We start from the raw sequence: 18,408 nt of genomic DNA, 5'->3' as shown, positions 1-18,408 counted from the left end.
GATCTTTTCAAGTAAGAGTGTTCTCTGGATACATGCCCAGGTAGCACCTTTTGGTTCTTAGGCAACTAGCTGCTTATGTATTCACAAAATTTGTTTTTAGAAAATGTGGAGATAGTAATTCTAAGCTATCTTGGAGAAATTAGTATATTTAAGGCAAATTACTCAACCAAACACATTCTTTGCAGCTTTGCAGAAATAACTACTCTTCTGCAATGTTTTTCTTTCCAGCAAAAGTTGATGTAATCATTAAGTATAACTTGAATAAATAATCCAAACAGTATATCCTACTAAACTTCAGAAGGAAATGTCTGAACTATTTTCTTCCAACTGATCGTAATCTTGTGGTTACGTTCTAATCTTATCTATCAAATAATATATGTAAGGCATTTACCTTAAACCAGTTTATAATGAATTACATTTCTTGTTTGGCAGGTTTGAATCTGGTTCTCTAGAACAATTTTTAAGAGTTGAAATATATCTTTTTTTTTTTTTGGTCTCTTCTAGGCCCGTGCCCATGGCATATGGAGGTTCCCAGGCTAGCTATTGGAGCTGCAGCTGCTGGCCTACACCACAGCCACAGCAATGCCAGATCCAAGCTGCATCTGCGACCTACACCACAACTCACGGCAATGCCGAATCCTTAACCCACTGAGCGAGGCCAGGGATCGAACCCGCAACCTCATGGTTCCTGGTCAGATTCATTTCCGCTGTACCACGACGGGAACTCCCATTCCACACTTTTCCTTGGGTCTGCCTTTCCTGGTTGTTGGACTGCTAGGATCACAAAGGTTGTGTTTAGGTTGGAAGCACAGGAGGGAAGGGACTAAAGGACCACAGAGTCTTTTCTAAATGTTATGATGGGCCAGTGCTTCTCAAGTCTGCCTGCAGAGGACAAAGAGCAGTGCTCAGGCCCCCATCCAGAAAAATTAAACCATACTTTCTGTGGACAGGGCCCAGGCACCTCCATTTTTAAAGAAGTTCTTCAGGTGAGTCTACCAGGCAACCAACATAAAAAAAGCCTGGCTTTAAGTCCCAAGTCTCACCTTACGTAGCACAGGTAAAGGGAAGATTTCAAAATTAACACTACAGATGTCTTCAGATAATTTTTTTTTTTTTTTTTGGTCTTTTTAGGGCCACACCCAAAGCACATGGAGATTCCCAGGCTAGGGGTTGAATTGGAGCTATAGTCACTGGCCTATGCCACAACCATAGCACTAGCAGATCTGAGCCACATCTGCGACCTGCACCACAGCTCATGGTAATGCTGGATCCTTAACCTGCTGAGCGAGGCCTGGGATCCAACCTGCGTCCTCATGGATGTTAGTCAGATTCGTTTCTGTAGAGTCACAACGGGAATTCCTTCAGGTAATTCTGATGTGAATGGTGGAACATGTTAGATTACTTATAACAATATAAAATGAAAGGAAAGACAGGAGACAAAAACACAGTATTGCTAATGTTTTGATTGTATTCAAATTTTTATTTTTTGAACAAAAAACTTAAGACAATGATTTTAAATAATAAACATGGTATATTCTAGACACTTGGTTTTTTTTTTTTTTTTGGATGGTTTATTAAATTGGGACTCCTACAGTTCTGTTGTGATGCTTTCTTCAACATTTATATTATTTCTTACAGTTGTATCATCACTCTAAACTTGCTAAACAAAAAACATCACTGTCTCCTTCAGTGAAGCTTCACTTGAAGGAAATACTCCACTATCACATAAAAAACACATATACAGAACAGTCATTTTTTTATATTTACAAACACAAGAAGTCTGTCCAGCCATTTTGGTTTTGTGGCTACACTGCCCATACCGGGATCGGCAAATAGCTAAGTAATTAATAAGCAAGATTTCACTTCAGCAGTGCAAAGGATGGCATCAACCAAACTTCGTTAAGACAAACCAACAGATTACAAACATGGTCAGCAAAATTCAGTTTGTGTGATAGTGACTTAAAAAAAAAAAAACAAACTTAAACACAGAGTGGGTCACAACTAGACCGGTTTTCACTGTGCAATTTTCCTCAGGGAACAATACTACCCCCGTTTCACGCAGAAAGGAATATGCATCAAAGCCTTTGTTCTGAAGAAAATGCCCTTCAAACAAATTCATCATAAGGCAAAGAAGAGAAAGGAACAAAAAAAAAAAGAAAAAAGAAAAAAGAAAAAAAAAGTGAATGAAGCAGTTTGGCCCAGAGAAAGCTTGTATATTGTGTGTATAGGCTGCATATACACATTCACAGATATACCATGATTTCAACCATGCAGATACTTACTGGACAATTAAATGAAATTGGCTCAGTGAGGTGAAAGAGTGTTCATCAAAAAAAATAATAATAATAAATACGTAGTTATGGCTAATATGTGACACATCAGGCTTGGACATGGAAACTGGAGGAACTTAAAGAGTCTAAAGCTGCCATGTGGCCAGTGTCAGCCCTGCGGGAGGCGTTCATATGGACAACATGCCATCCAATCCTGAAGAAAAAGCAAAAAGTCGGCTACCGAAAAAAAGGCAAAAATAAAAAAAAAAAAAGAAAGAAAGAAAGGCTTATGCACTGTCCTTTACATGTTTGCCTGTTTTTTTTTTTAAACAAAAACAAGTCCAGTTCACCACAAGATAAGCACAACCTGACAAGCAAGTTTAGCGGCATGATGGAAGAGAAGAGAAACACAGCATGCATGTACAACCAGCACTGATCTAGTCTATTTTGTCATACAAACTGGAAACAAAAGTCCAGTTTAAATAAGACTAGACTAACCGTAAATTAAAAAAAAAAAAAAAAAACACACACAGTAGACTTAGTTTGATACTGATTAATCTGAAGAGTAAAACTCAGCCTGTCCCCTCCTAATACTCTACTGCAATTTATTTATTGATGGCTAGAATATTTATTTACTTAAAAAAGATATTAAATACCTGTATCATGAAATTACATTCTTTTTTTTTAACAATAAGACATACTGTGTAAGAAAATAGCTCATGTGTGAAATGTGTCTGAAATGCAATTTTCCTCACAACTATCAAAACATCCACTCACACTAAAATAACCCCCCCCCCAAGAACGTTAAGGAAAGACGGGGGTGGGTCAGGTGAAAAGCAGGGAAGGAAAGATTTACCAGCACAGTGATTAACAATGGTTCAAGACAGAACCAACAAGAGTTGGTCAAAAAGATGCCTTTAAGACATGGCTACCATTAAAAACCAAACTCAATCACTTTTGGTTCATTGCAGTGAGACCAAAAAAATATTTCTCACAGATTCATATAAATACTAGACTCCAGCTCTCTTGTTATTATTATTCTCTGTAAAGTTTTTCCATTTGTTTTTGCAAGGCCTAGCTAGCTACCATATTACAATTTATATTTGCTCTGCAACGACTACAAGAGGTAGGCATAAAGCATGAAAAAGTTTCTCAGTTGGTACATCCCTCGGGCTGTTGGCTGCATAATAACCTCTTACTTTAGACATGCAAAGGGATTACCTTCTAGTCTTTTCTAACCCCCTATGCAAAGCTGCGGCCACCCCACACATGATCCAAAAGAGTGTACTCACCAAGAAGAAACTTTCTCTACTGAAGGATACTGTCATAGTGTTTGTTGCAGAACATTCATATACATATATATTTATGTATGTATGTATTTTTAAAAAAAACAAACAAACAACAACAAAAACTGAACCCAGGTTCCTAGAACCAATTCTCTTGATTCTCTACTTCCACAAAATAAACTATAACCATTTGGCCAAGACTACGGATGTGTTTTTTTTTTTTTTTTTCCTCCTTTTCACGGATGCAAGTGCCATGCAAAATAAATTAAAGAACAGATACCAAAACATACATGTGATAAAACTACTGAAGGTAGATTTTTTAAAAGCATTTATATAAACATAATTTATAATACTTCTCTTTTTTCCTTTATGTACAGTCACAGAGTTGCAGTTATACATCCAGGATCTCCTCGGCTGTGCCTCCACAGCGCAGTCTGTAGCGGCCAGTTCTCCAGCTTATTGTAGGGTCCCATAACGCCGACAAAAAAATGTATATTGTCATGGATTCACGGATGAACCAAGCGACCGCGTAATCAAGTTTTGAAAAACACAGTGCGCCGCCCTAGGAATTTTTTAAAAAACGAAAAATTATTTTACTGCCAGACCAAAGGCACAGTTAAAACAAAATGAAATTCTTCAGTTTCACCTTGATTTTTATTTACTTATTAATTTTATTTTATTTATTTATTTCAGGGGGAAGTTTCTGGGTCAGGGATGGACCCCTTGCCACAGGAGTGACCAGAGCGGCTGCACTGACAATGGTAGATCCTTAACCTGCTCTGCTACAAGAGAACTCTGTGTTTCACTTTTATACCGTATATAAAATCGAGTCTCCTTTTTTTTTTTTAACACACCAATGTAAATTAAGAAAACCGGCAGTATAATTTGAATCATCTTTACATTTCATTCTAGCACAACATGAAGCCACAGAACATTTGTATATGCTTAAAAAAATAATAACATATGTAATACCCACATTAGATCTCCCAATTATATTTACACAGATGGAAAGTTGAAAATAGAATAAAATATTTGGTTTTTTTTAGTGTTTAGAAAGCTTAATCCTGGCAAATATAATATTAATTATACTGCATCAATTTGTTTGACTCGGACCATGCTAACTAATGGATTTGTCCTTTGGATCATCTTAACAACTGCATGGGTAGGAATTATAATCATGCACATTTTACAGATGAGAAAACTGTAATAGAAGAAGCATAATTTCTTCCAGAACGTAACCACTGGTCCTTTGTAAAACTGAGGCTGCCTGATGTCAGAATGTGTGCTTTTGAAAGTCTCCTTCTTTAGATGACTTAACCATCACGCGCTAATGATTAAGAAAATATTAATTAGGAGTAGAAGCAGCATTAAAATAATGGCTATCCTAACATATGCTTAGTTGCAAGACTTATTGATTTGCTAATACCATTTTTCTGGCTCCTTAATAAAAAGTGATTGTATAACCAACTGAAAGTTGAAAATCAAGTTCCGTTTTTGTGTCCACATTCCACTAAGGAAAGTAATGCTTAAACCTGATTTTAACCTTCACTGGGAAGCTAAAGAATGGCTCAGATGGATTTTTTTCAACGTTTTCTAAATCAAAAGCGTTTTAGTTCCAACCAAAGACTGCCAGCCTTTTTGTGTCTGTCCACATACCTGGACACCCCTGAGTTGAATGTAGTCAAATATAAACCACGCCAGGCAATGACACATGAAAAATACCATAATATCCCATCTAAATACATGGTGGGCTGCCCATCCAATAATTAAACTGGCAACGAAGCATTCTGAAATTGGCTCACAAATTATTGTAGCAGGAAGCATGTTAATTCTCAATTTGGTCCACCTTAAAAAAAAAAAAAGAAAAAAAAAAAGGATTTTCTTTTAAGTAACAGCCTAGGTAAAAAACTATCAATTTTTTCTCACAATGATCAGCATTTCACCTGTTATATAAAGGTCTTTTATATAATCTTTAGAGAGAATTTAGTGAATATCTTTTCTATTTTTAGTTAGTAACTCAAAAGTCTATCAATACATTTGTATATCGAGTTCCTGCCATGGCTAATGGGAAACGAATCTGACTAGTATCCAAAAGGATGCAGGTTTGATCCCTGGCCCTGCTCAGTAGATTAAGGATCTGGGATTGCAGAGAGCTGTGGTGTAGGTCACAGATGCAGCTCGGATCCCCAGTTGCTGTGGCTGTGGTGTAGGCCAGCAGCTGTAGCTCCAATTCAATCACTAGCCTGGGAACTTCCACATGCCTCAGGTACGGCCCTAAAAAAGTTAAAAAAAAAAAAAATTGTATGGTCTACACTCTGACGAATAAAAATCATAAAATTCAAAGCATAGAAAATGAGAAAAGCATATAAAAAAATTCAGTCTCAACATCTCTTTTTTGAACACTTTCAGTGTTATATAGAAAAGGAAATATATTCAAACATTAAATTTATTTTAATAAAGAAGTTAACCCCTCTTTTCTGAAATTAACAAATCAGATTTTTAGGTTTTTTTTTTTTTTTTAAACAAGTTAAGACCATGTAAAAATTACTCCCCCCTCCTTTTCTTTCAATAAAGTATATTTAAAAAAAAAAAAAAAAAAGAGGAAACCAGTTGATTTACCTGATCATTCTGGATTGAAATTGAGAAATCGAATATGAACCGGAGTTTTGCATTGCAACTTGAGTGGACATGGCAAACCTCCAGCCTCTGAAAATTAAAACAATCGTTAAATGAGCTATGATGATGAACACATGCAAACATGATTGATTTTGTAGTTATTCATCACATAAAGTGTAAGCAGCACTATTTACAAGAGCCAAGATATAGAAGCAACCTCTATCAACAGAGGAATGAATAAAGAAGATGTGGTATATATACTGAATGGAATATTACTCAGCCATAAAAAAGAATGAAATCCTGCCATTTGAAACAATGTGGCTGGATCCAGAGGGTATTATGCTTAGTGGAATAAGTGAAACAAAGACAAATATTCCATTATTACTTCCACCAATATTCAGAGGTGGACTCTGAAAAATAAAACAAATGAATGACTAAACAAAAAAGAAACTGACTCACAGATTTAGAGAACTGGTGGTTACCAGTGAGGAGAGGGAGAGGCAAAATAGGGATAGTGATGAAAAGATACAAACTACTATGGATAAAATAAATAAGCAACAAGGATACAGCACAGGGAAATACAGTCATTATTTTGTTTTAACTTTAAATGGTGTTTAATCTATAAAAATATTGAATCACTATGTTGTACACCTAAAACTAATACTGTAAATCAACTGTTCTTTAATTTTAAAAATATTAAAAAAGTGAACAACTGCCAGTGTTCAGGGTAAGCTTGTCCCAGAATAGCACCCTGCGTAGGATGTATTATACTTACAGGTTTTAGCCATTTCCGAGGCCCATGACAGAATCGCTTGAACTGGAAGGAACTACAACTCCTCAGTTCACAGTTTAATAAACTTAAAATACAGACTTTTTGCAAGTATTAAATGGAGTGGGTTCTGCATTTAACTGTTTAGTCTCTGAACAATTAACCAAAAAAAGGCAGGGAGAGGGGCATGTGTGTGTGGATATTCAAGAAGAAATGTAAACAAAAGGTTATATTCTGTATCTCATGGGAAACACTATGAAATCATGGCCCCCATGAACACCAACAGGAGAAAAATTTAAAAACATTCCAATTTTTAAGACTGCATCTTTTCAGTAAATTATCACACAAGGAAATGACCTCCTTTAAAAAAGCAAATGAACATCATTTTGTGATAGAGAGATGTTATTAAGTCAGTCAGCTGAATCACTGGGTGGCTTCCGAGCAAAGTATCAAATAATCTACTGAGAAATTAAAAAATCTGATATCATACCCTTAAGTTTTCAACCACTGGCTTATGACTGCACTGATTTTTAATTTTCCTAAAACATGTAAAAATGTATATCCATAATAATTAAAATTCAACAATTTGAATTTTAATCACTTCAAACCCCATTAATCTGAAAAATATAGAGAAATTAAAATATTTGTTTCATTAGTACATATCCGAGTAAGAAGAATTACTTTCTAAAACTTTTAAATTATGCTAGACTCACTAGCAAAAACTAAAATAGCTCTTAATCCATGGGTTTAACAAACAGAATAAACCAGCAGGAATAAGGAACCAAAAATACTACAGCCTAATTTTCTTACCGGTCAGCTATTGCTTTAGCCATAAAGTAATCTTCAGCAATGTATTGAGCAAAAGCTATAAGCCCTCCTGCTTGATCTAATACATCCTTTCTCATTAAACAAGACATTCCCGTCACACATTTGAAACCAGTTACATTGGCAGAGATATAGGACCTTGGATGAGAGGTTCCAAAATACACCTGCCAAAACAAAAACAAATGTATACAATTAGAATAGAATTTTAAGTTAAAAGTATAATTTATAAGCATAAATTCTTTTTCCTAATGAATTTCAGTATGACTGGGTGAATATTCTATTACTGTTGCGTAAACTACCTGAATCAAAAGTAATTTAAAATAATGTTCATAACAAGTAGAACTTTCTTATCTGACCACCCACTGCTGTTGCTATCATTGCTACAAAGTATTTACTTCTAGGAGGGAAAAATATATTTTAGTCTCAAATAGTCTTCTTTAAAACTCCTAGATTTCATGATTTATCAAAGTAAAACTTAATTTGGACTAAAACAAGACAGGGAAAAAAATCATTGACATATAAAATATGAATATTTAATGTGTCCGGCTTTCAGAATGTTCATGTAAACACACACACATCTCCTTATACAGGTGTACATACGTATGTACATACGTGTGTGTGCGCGTGCTTATATCCACACACATGTGCACACATACATACACACAAGTTACAGGTCTAGCAACCTATGGAACAATCCTATTTCTGAATTCCTTTTCTTGTGTCCTTTTACAGCTAGATGCTTCTTGTCCTTGAGTCACTGAGTTCCTTACCAATTTCACTATTTTTAATGTATTTTTCATCAACAGCATGGATATTAAAATTCTGTGCTCCTTTTTACTGCCCTTTCCTTAGATGTGCTTTGAAGTCAGAAAGCATGCAAGCCGCTAAACTAATGGTAGAATAAAATGGTCATCACCCAACTTATTACACAAAACCCGTATTTATTATTTATATCTTAGATATGCTGCCTTTTCTAATTAGTTATCTCTGTTATCTGAGGGGGACTGGATCCAGGAGCCCCACACCAAAACCTGTGTAGATGCTCAAGTCCTTTATGTGTAAAGGCGCAGTATTTGCATATAATCTACACACACCCTCCAGTATACTTTAAGTCCTCTCTGCAAATTCTATGTAAAGAGTTGTAAATACAATGTAAAGGCTATGTACAGCGTTGTAAATACAAGGTAAATGCAATGTAAAGAATTGTAAATTTAATGCAAGTAATAAAGTAAACAGTGGCTGACTGATAGCAAATTCACATTTTGCTTTTTGTAACTTTCTGGCATTTCCCAAATATTTTTGATTCACGGTTGGCTGAATGTGCACTGGAGGCACACACAGATATGGAGAGTGACAGCGGCTTGAAATAGAAAGCAGTGATCTTTCTCAATGGCAGAAGTCACATACACAGTGTTGAAAACGATAATTAGCAGAGGTGATTAAGAATGTGACTCCTGCTACCTAACTTGCATTAAGTCCAGACTGGAATGAAGCCCCAGTGTCTATGGGATTAAATTAAACCAAATTTGTAAAACCAGAGGCACCCATGTTAAAACCTTAAGCAGTTATTAGGTGAGGTTTTAAGAATGAGGTAAGACCAGGTTACTGTGTTGAGGCTCCCAGGATTTCTTTACAGCGTGGAATGATTCCTCCGGCCTAACTCCATGCATTCTACGTATGGCAGAGTGCCCAGCAATAAATCATACAAATCACAGTTGGATACAGAAATCAAGTTGTATATTTCCAAAACAAAACCACCATGTGGCACATAAGAATAAAAGTTACTTATTTTAAAGTAAACCCAGAGTTTATTTACTAAATAAAAACTTTGGTATTTAAGACTAATGATTGCTTGCAGCAGGCAAATATACTCATAGGCAATATTAAGAAAGACCTCATGATTCAAATTGCCAAAGGTTAAAAAGAAGTTTCTACAATGTACCTTTACCCCCCCAGATGAGTGCAAGTCAAAAAAATATAAATGAAGTATGCTCAAACGCAAGTTGGTACACTTGGTGACAGAGACGGTATATTCCTCCCTTGTAACACAAAGACAAGTGGTTCCTCCTAAATGTTTAACCATATAGGGATGGTTAAGTATAGGATATACATATGATAGACTATGATAGAACCATACAAATTGCTTTTATTGAAAAATTATGAATAATATGGGGATACGTTTATGAAGTGACAAAAATAAGACAAATTATTTTGAGTACTCTCTCAACTTGGTTTTTTAGAAGTTACATAGAACAAAAAAATCCTAGTGCTAAAACGCTAAAACAAAAACAATCTTAGTTTTTAAAAACAGAAACTTGCTCAAATTGATAGGGTTCTGGGAGTGGTTTTTTATTTATTTATTTGCTTTTTAGGGCCTCACCCTCAGCATATAGAGGTTCCCAGGTTCAGAGTGGAATCGGAGCTGTACCTGCCGGCCACACCAGATCCAAGCTGCGTCTGCAACCTAAACCACAGCTCATGGCAACGCAGGATCCCTAACGCACTGAGCGAGGCCAGGGTTCGAACCTGCATCCCCGTGAATCCTAGTCAGATTCGTTTCCGCTGTGCCACGATGGGAACTCCTCAGACTAGATCTTTGAAAGAACTATGTAACATGCAGTTTTATGTAATAGTCTGGAACTGAACTCTAGAACTGAAAGCAAAGTCTCTAAGGAAAAAGAATACTCTGTGCTCAGCTGGTAATAAAACCATGAGATGTTTCGGGGCACACGTGTTCACTGCCAGAGCACAGCAAGTTGACCTGTGAGTGATTCCAGGGGCCCAGGCATTTCTCCACCAATGAAAACAGCTACTCTCAACTGCCGGGATGTAGAAGTTACCTCGGACTTAATACAGTTAACTGTAGGTGGCTGATCCCAACCCTTAGCGCTGTCTTGAGCGTCTGGGAGACGAGGGATCTGACACTGAGAATATTGAGAGTATTATTTATGACCATTGCACTTACCTGTTCTAATGTGGCGGCAAAGCCCTGTCTGTCTGCTACATACGGCAGCCCGTGGACCAGGCCCACTTTCTCTGTCATCTGGTTAACCATGTCTGTGAGTGTGTCTGGAATCACTATGATATGAAAGAAAAAAAAAAAAAAAAAGTACAGAGAGAGAAAGGAAAAAATTTCCTTTTAGTAAAATGTCCACTAATGTAAAATACACATCGTGAATGCTTAAATTATTATCTTTTTTTGTCTCTTGTCTTTTAAGGGCTGCACTCACAGTATATGGAGGTTCCCAGGCTAGGGGTTGAATCGGAGCTATAGCTGCTGGCCTACACCACAGCCACAGCAACTGGGATCTGAGCCACATCTGAGACCTAAACCACAGCTCACGGCAATGCCAGATCTTTAACCCACTGGTCAGGGATCGAACCTGCGTCCTCATGGATACTAGTTGGGTTTGTTAACCACGGAGCCATGATGGGAACTCCCATGAATTCTTAAATTCGTAATCAATTCATTCTCTATATTTGGACCTAATAAAATGAATCTCAATCACCTTTCTGTGCAGGATACAAAATTTCAAAAAAGGCTAATTTATGATTGAGGATTTATTCTCAACATTTGCTGCTATAGACCTGAGAGGTACCAGAGACAGGGTCTACCTTGAAAACGTCAACAGGCCCTGTTGCAGAACCTCCAAACTGGAATTACGGACAAAGTGTTCTAGTGGAAAAGGTACAGGAGCAGAGGCCAAAGGACCTCAGAGGTCATCCTGGCTCCTCGCTTCCAACTAGAGGAAATGAGCCTCCTCTTTCTTAGAGGAGATGAGACATTCTGTCTCTTACAACTGTCAACGTGAACTGAATTAAGAATTACACATGACAGAGGTCTGTACACTGAAAACACAGCAAATGGACGACAGTAAGAAATTTAAGATAGGACACATGAAAAAGGAACATAGTCTCTGGCTGTGAATTGACAGATCTGCAGTGATCTAAAAATCAGGTGTGTCATGCTTACCATCAATTTTCAGCTGTGCACATTTTAGGCGGGCAAAATTTAAATCACTGTCCCCTCTTCATACAGCCAAAACCTCATATCCTTTTACCCGACTTCATTTTTATTTCCTTCAAGTATTTAAGGATTAAATCTATTGTACAGAAGTGTATCTGGAGGAGTTCTGGTCATGGCTCAGTGGTCAATGAATCCGACTAGGAACCATGAGGTTGCAGGTCTGATCCCTGGCCTTGCTTAGTAGGTTAAGGATCCGGCATTGCTGTGAGCTGTGGGGTAGGTTGCAGACGCGGCTCGGATCCTGCGTTGCTGTGGCTTTGGTGTAGGCTGGCAGCTACAGCTCCAATTGGACCCCTGGCCTGGGAACCTCTATATGCCACAGGTGCAGTCCTAAAAAGGCCAGAAAAACAAAAAAAAACAAAAAAAAAAACAAAAAAAGTGTATTTGGACCTTGAACACACATACATAGTCTGGGCAGTGGCTCTCAACTGCTACCCTGCAGGGGACATTTGGCAACATCTAGAGACAGCTGTGATTGTCACAACTAGGGGAAGGGCACTACTACATCTAGTGGGTAGAGGCCAGGGATGCTGCTAAGCATCCCACGGGATGGCCCAACAATAAAGAATAACCCAGCTCAAAAGTGTTGAGGCTGAGAAATGTGAGGCAATTAGAATATAAAAAATGTCACAGAACACTGAAATTATTACAAGTATACATGCTTAAAAATGCAAAAATACAAATGATACTTTCTATACATAAGGCCTCCTGCTACAATCAGCCTAAGTAAAATGATATAAATATATTCTAATAAATGCATATAATTGTAGTAAAATTTACACTTTTTTTTCCCTTTGGCTGCGCCTGTGGCATATGGAAATTTTGGTGCCAGGGATGGAACCCGAGCCCCAACGGCGACCTGAGCCACTGCAGTGACAATGCTGAGTCTTTAACCCACTGAGCCACCAGGGAACTCCAAACAGGCACCTATTAACTTCTGTCCTTTGGCATGAAACAGTATATTGTGCATGTCACAAAGAGATTAAAATAAAAGTTAAATGTCACATGGATAAGGAAAAATTTACAACTACGAGAAAGCTCACAGACTGTGTAACAGACCATGACAAATTTCTTTAAGAGTTGGAATTTTCTCTTCAAAATGAATACATTTTCATACATGTAACAGTCTAGGTTGGCATAAAAAACTTAAAATCTTAGTCAGTATAACTTGCTATATTACCATGAAATAACAGTAAAATGAATTACTTTATGAGGCAAACAAATAGGGTTGATTAAATTTATTTTCAGACTGCTTTGGGCATTTTATCATTAAATGAGTAGTTTTATAAAATAAATAAGAAAAGCCTCACCTCTTATTCCACTATCACAAATCCATATAAGATCATACTTTGCAACTTCATATCCTGGCATTAAATTATTAATTTTAGGATTAATGCCAACCTTTTTGCCACCTAAAAATTTAAAAATACAGCAGTCAAAGATTTGTGCAACATTGAAAATATTTTCTATTATACATAGTAGACAGAAGTGAAAAATACCTGGGTATTTAATAATTTAAACAAACATACTTTAACATTATGTTTCATGTTTCTTATTATGCATAATAATATATTTAGGAAAAACTGTTCTTTCTCAAAAAGAAAATTACATCATTTATCTTTGAAAATGTATTAGTTTCAGCTTTCTAATTCCTAAGTGCTTGCATTAGTAGTAAATATAAATGAATATTTAATAGCAAACACATCTCCAACAAGTCTGTCTTTATTTATTTATTTATTTTGTCTTTTTGCCTTTTCTGGGAATGCTCCTGTGGCACATGGAGGTTCCCAGGTGAGGGGTCTAATCGGAGCCATAGCCACCGGCCTATGCCAGAGCCACAGCAACGTGGGATCCAAGCCGCGTCTGCAACCAACCCCACAGCTCACGGCAATGCCGGATTCTTAACCCACTGAGCAAGGCCAGGGATCGAACCTGCAACCTCACGGTTCCTAGTCAGATTCGTTAACCACTGAGCCATGACGGGAACTCCCAACAAGTCTTTAGAATAAGCCTGTAGGCTTTTGGAAAAATGTTCTTTTTGCCATGTTACAAAAATGAATTCTATCAGTCATTCCCAATTATAGTCTATAGCAAGACACGGAAAAGGCCACAGATTAAAATTATTAAAAAATAAAAATAATAGATGTTCCTGTCTGATTGATGATAAAAAGATAACTTAGGATAATTTTGTTAATCCCAGATATGAAAAAAAAAAAACACTTCATTTTTATAACTTACGTTTTCTTCAAAGGACAAAATCTACATCCAACACTACATGTTACACTACATCTAACAAACACGTATAAAGCAAACACGCTAGGTACTTCGATGGGTGCCTGACACCCCAATCTGTAGTTTAATGCAAAGACGATGACTGATTCTTAATATGTTAAGGCAAAAAAGGTACTGTAAAACTTGTTACTTACCTATGAACAATCTAGCATCGACATTTGGATATTTTCCAAGAAGCTTCTTACATACATCAATGGCCGGATCGTCATGATCTTGGACACAGAGGAGCACTTCATACTAGCCAAAGAACAGACTTCATGTAAATTCACCTTTTTTTTATGAAGCTAAGCATTTATTATTAGCATTTACCGATGGATTAAAAAGCATTCGGAAAAACACGCAATTGTACAAACCAGGTTTTAAAAGTTCAGAGCGTATTCACAATGGATACGAACACTTAAGTGATGATCAAGTGCTGCTTTAACGGGGAGCAGCTTTTCCAGAAGGGGCCCCTCTGCCAGCCACAGAAGAATGAAGACATTGGTGGGATGCACAGCTGAAGTCCTGCCATTCCCGGACAGGCCTGGCCTCATATACCGGATGCCAAGCTTCACCACAGCCTTCATCTCTGAAGAATTACTAAATAAAATGCTCACGAGGTGCCTGGCAGTGTATCAGCAACACAGAAAGCAAGTGAAATGAACACACTTTCTGTTCTCTGTAGACGCTTGGTCTCTGAACTTCATGATTTCATCAAGGTACTAAAAATTACAGATCAAATACCACCATGAGAAATGTAAAGGGCTTCCCCAAATGCTTCACAAGAAAAGGACAAAGCAGGGTTCGGTTTTTTTGCTGTGGTAAGTAAAATTATGTTCATTAAAAATGTATCATCCTGAAAAGCATACCTAGCCTTTTAACTATGAAAACACCCAGGATTTTATTTTTCCCAGAGCTATGTTTACTCTTTGATAGTAAATTACGGAAGTCATTTCTTAGCACTTGACTGGCTGTGTCAAAATCACCCTGGGACAGTTTAAAGAGAATCCTGGGCCCCATTCTTAAACTTTTGAATCATTCTTAACCTTTGATTCAGGTTTATTTATAACATTTTGAGCTCAACACCTAATTTAGCAGTTAGTAAACTACCAAATTTGTAAAAAGTGTTTGTCTTCCATATAAAGATGCTACTCTATCATCTTGTGGGAAATGTACTCTAAGCAGTAATTTTTTTTTCAAAAGTCATGATAAATTCATACTGACTCAACAGCAAATTTCCTACTGAACTCTTTCTAAAACAGACTGAACATGTTTAAGCCAAGGAGGGAGGTTAATCATATCCACAAACAAATAACAAAGCTACGTGCTCTAAAAAATACAAAGGGCTAAGCACACAATTTTTGAGGTGTCTAACATACAAGGACTAATTCAGGGAATGAGCAGGACTGTTTTACTTACTTCCATTGATAAGTGCACACAAGTAAAAAGTGGAACTAAAATGTGTACGGCATCCTTGAGCACAATAACTAGTTACCGGTTGACTTAATATCTACTATCCCAGCAGCAAGTGGTAAAACAGAATTTAGTGGTTGAGCATATAAGGATTAAGGCCAATGAAGATGGTGTGGCTAACAAGGTAAGATTTTTTTCAAGTGGAAAAAAAAAAGTTTTCTCAATAAAGTAGACGATCAAACAATGCACACTTTCCACATACTTTCTATCTACTGTTATTACATACATTCTATCCAATATCTACTTTTCAAGGTGACTGACCAAAACTGCCACCTCAGAGGTACTGAAGTAATTAAGCAACTTTCTGGCCACGGGTCTCCAGAGATCAGATGAAAATCTGAGAACAGGACGGACACCATTCTTGCCACACCTGAAGATTTCTGCAAGGGTTGACCCTGAGTCCTATAAACCATCAGCCAATCTCCCGACCAAAACATCTGGTTGAGCCACCAAAAGGCAGTGACTTTAACAATGCAGATTAGAAAGGTTAAGTGACTTTGCAAAGGGTGGAAGGAACAATTAGTGTTCCTACTAGAGTAAGCTGCTCAGCCAGGCCTGCTTGAAAAACTTCCTTGTTTTCCAAACATAGCATAGATTTTTTTAAACATGATTTTATAATTTATGCTGTTTTACAGCTATAGGTGATTATAGTGAAAGAAAATGCTTGTAAGGAATGCAATTCCATAAGATATTATTAAAAAGCTACTCTTAGCTTTTTCCCCAGCAAGAGAACATGTAGTATGTAGTACTAGAAATCTATTCGATGGGAGGAAAAAAGCTATACTATGTTGCAGCAAAAAAATTTTGAGAAGCATACGGTGTTAGTATAAGGAAGGGAGGTAGAGTTTATCTTTATTCAAATGCAAGATTTAAAGTTTTTGTTTTTATTGATTACACCTCTTGAACTTAATTTCAAATAAAAAACAAATACTTCCTGATTAGTCAGAGCGCAAATGAAACTGAATCCACTTTATGTAAGAAATGGCCAAACTCTTATTAAACACATAACTTTTGCTCAGTTGTTTCTGATATTGAAAATTACACTAATTTGGAGGTAGAATTCCAAGTGTTTGTTTGTTTGTTTTGCTTTTTAGGGCTGCACTTGTGGCATATGGAGGTTCCCAGGCTAGAGGTCTAATTGAAACTATATCTGCTGGCCTTCGCCACAGTCACAGCAATGCTGATCCGAGCCGCATCTTCGACCTGCACCACAGCTCGTGGCAACACCAGATCCTCAATTCAGTGAGCGAGGTCAGGGATGGAACCTGAAACCTCATGGTTCCTAGTCAGATTTGTTTCTGTTGTGCCACGACAGGGACTCCCCAAATGTTTTTTAAAGTGTTAGATTTTAACAAGGAATCTTCAGTTTTCAGCTAGAATAATCATCTCTGTGTCTTTACAGTCTGATCAAACATTTTATTTGCTAGGAATCTCTATATTTGAATAGTTAAATCACCCCAACTACAATGCAAGTGGTAAAACACAAGATACTAAATTGGTCAAAGCCTTTCTTAATTAACAGCAAAAAAATTATTCAGATATTTTATGCTATCAAAAGACTCAGATATAAATACATGTTCAAAAATACAGTGTTAATTAAAACTATTATACTTTAAAAATACTTCAAGAAAATGTTTATAAATCTGAAAGGGATATAAATTACAGTAAACTCCACTCTAAATATACAATAAAGAATACATTAAATCTAGAAATAACTCCCAGAGTAATTTAGATGAGGTTAGCTTCAACTCTTTAGTAAGTCTGAGTAGGTATATATGAATGCTAAACTGACTAATTTTCCCGTTTTCTTTTCAGTGAAATGACTAGAAGGCTAAGTACAAAAAAGGTACAGACAATCCACAAACTGGGATTTGGTCCTTTGATATTTAAGAACTAAACATCTGAAACGGCAATAATCATAAATGCTACTTTTTTCTTTTATGAATAAGTTTAGATGTATAAAATATTAGATTTAGATATAATAATATTAGAAAAAAACTCATCGATTCAGCCATGTGGACATGAGAAAGGTAAACTTACTACATTAATCAATATAAAATACCCTGGAGTTCCCGTTGTGGCTCAGTGGTTAACAAATCCGACTAGGAACCATGAGGTTGCGGGTTCGATCCCTGCCTTGCTCAGTGGGTTAACGATGCAGCGTTGCCGTGAGCTATGGTGTAGGTTGCAGACACGGCTTGGATCTTGCGTTGCTGTGGCTCTGGCGTAGGCAGGCGGCTACAGTTCCGATTCGACCCCTAGCCTGGGAACCTCCATATGCCATGGGAGCGGCCCAAGAAATGGCAAAAAGACAAAAAGAAAATAAAAATAAAAAAATAAAAAGTACATTAAAAAAAAATCCTCCTAAAATGGAAAAACATTTCAACATGTTAACCAATTACATTGCCTATCAAATAGGAATATCTTAATCTATAAATAACTACACATGTTTAAAGAAAAAATTTATTGGAGTTCCCGTTGTGGCGCAGTGGTTAACGAATCCGACTAGGAACCGTGAGGTTGCGGGTTCGGACCCTGCCCTTGCTCAGTGGGTTAACAATCCGGCGTTGCCATGAGCTGTGGTGTAGGTTGCAGACGCGGCTCGGATCCCGTGTTGCTGTGGCTCTGGCGTAGGCAAGCAGCTACAGCTCCGATTCAACCCCTAGCCTGGGAACCTCCAAGTGCCGCAGAAGAGGCCCAAAGAAATAGCAAAAAAGACCGAAAAAAAAAAAAATTTATGATGATATCAGAATGTAAGTTCTATAACAGAACAGACTTATATCCCAAATGCCTAGATCATTCTCTGGCACAGAGTAGGTGATGAATATATTTGTTAGGTTAATTCATTTGTCCGAGGGTGACTTCTGAGTG

General features: G+C 37.0%; 1 protein-coding gene across 2 annotated transcripts in view; it reads right to left on the bottom strand.

The window, feature by feature from the left end:
* UGCG (UDP-glucose ceramide glucosyltransferase) overlaps window positions 1,531-18,408 on the bottom strand; it is a 38,968-nt gene continuing 22,090 nt past the window's right edge. Inside the window, exons 3-9 of one of the 2 annotated variants that reach the window (XM_001925267.7) lie at window positions 14,220-14,322; window positions 13,104-13,205; window positions 10,732-10,844; window positions 7,752-7,930; window positions 6,176-6,262; window positions 5,213-5,402; window positions 1,531-4,118 (exon numbers count right to left, since the gene is read on the bottom strand). In XM_001925267.7, coding sequence (XP_001925302.2) covers window positions 3,948-4,118; window positions 5,213-5,402; window positions 6,176-6,262; window positions 7,752-7,930; window positions 10,732-10,844; window positions 13,104-13,205; window positions 14,220-14,322 — 945 coding nt within the window. In that variant the 3' untranslated portion in view covers window positions 1,531-3,947. The remainder of the gene's footprint in view (window positions 4,119-5,212; window positions 5,403-6,175; window positions 6,263-7,751; window positions 7,931-10,731; window positions 10,845-13,103; window positions 13,206-14,219; window positions 14,323-18,408) is intronic. The other variant, XM_021067532.1, reaches the window with a different exon arrangement.

This window comes from Sus scrofa, chromosome 1, assembly GCF_000003025.6.
Source record: "Sus scrofa isolate TJ Tabasco breed Duroc chromosome 1, Sscrofa11.1, whole genome shotgun sequence".
Classification (NCBI taxonomy): Eukaryota; Metazoa; Chordata; class Mammalia; order Artiodactyla; family Suidae; genus Sus; species Sus scrofa.
This window is presented reverse-complemented; position numbering and strand designations above follow the sequence as displayed.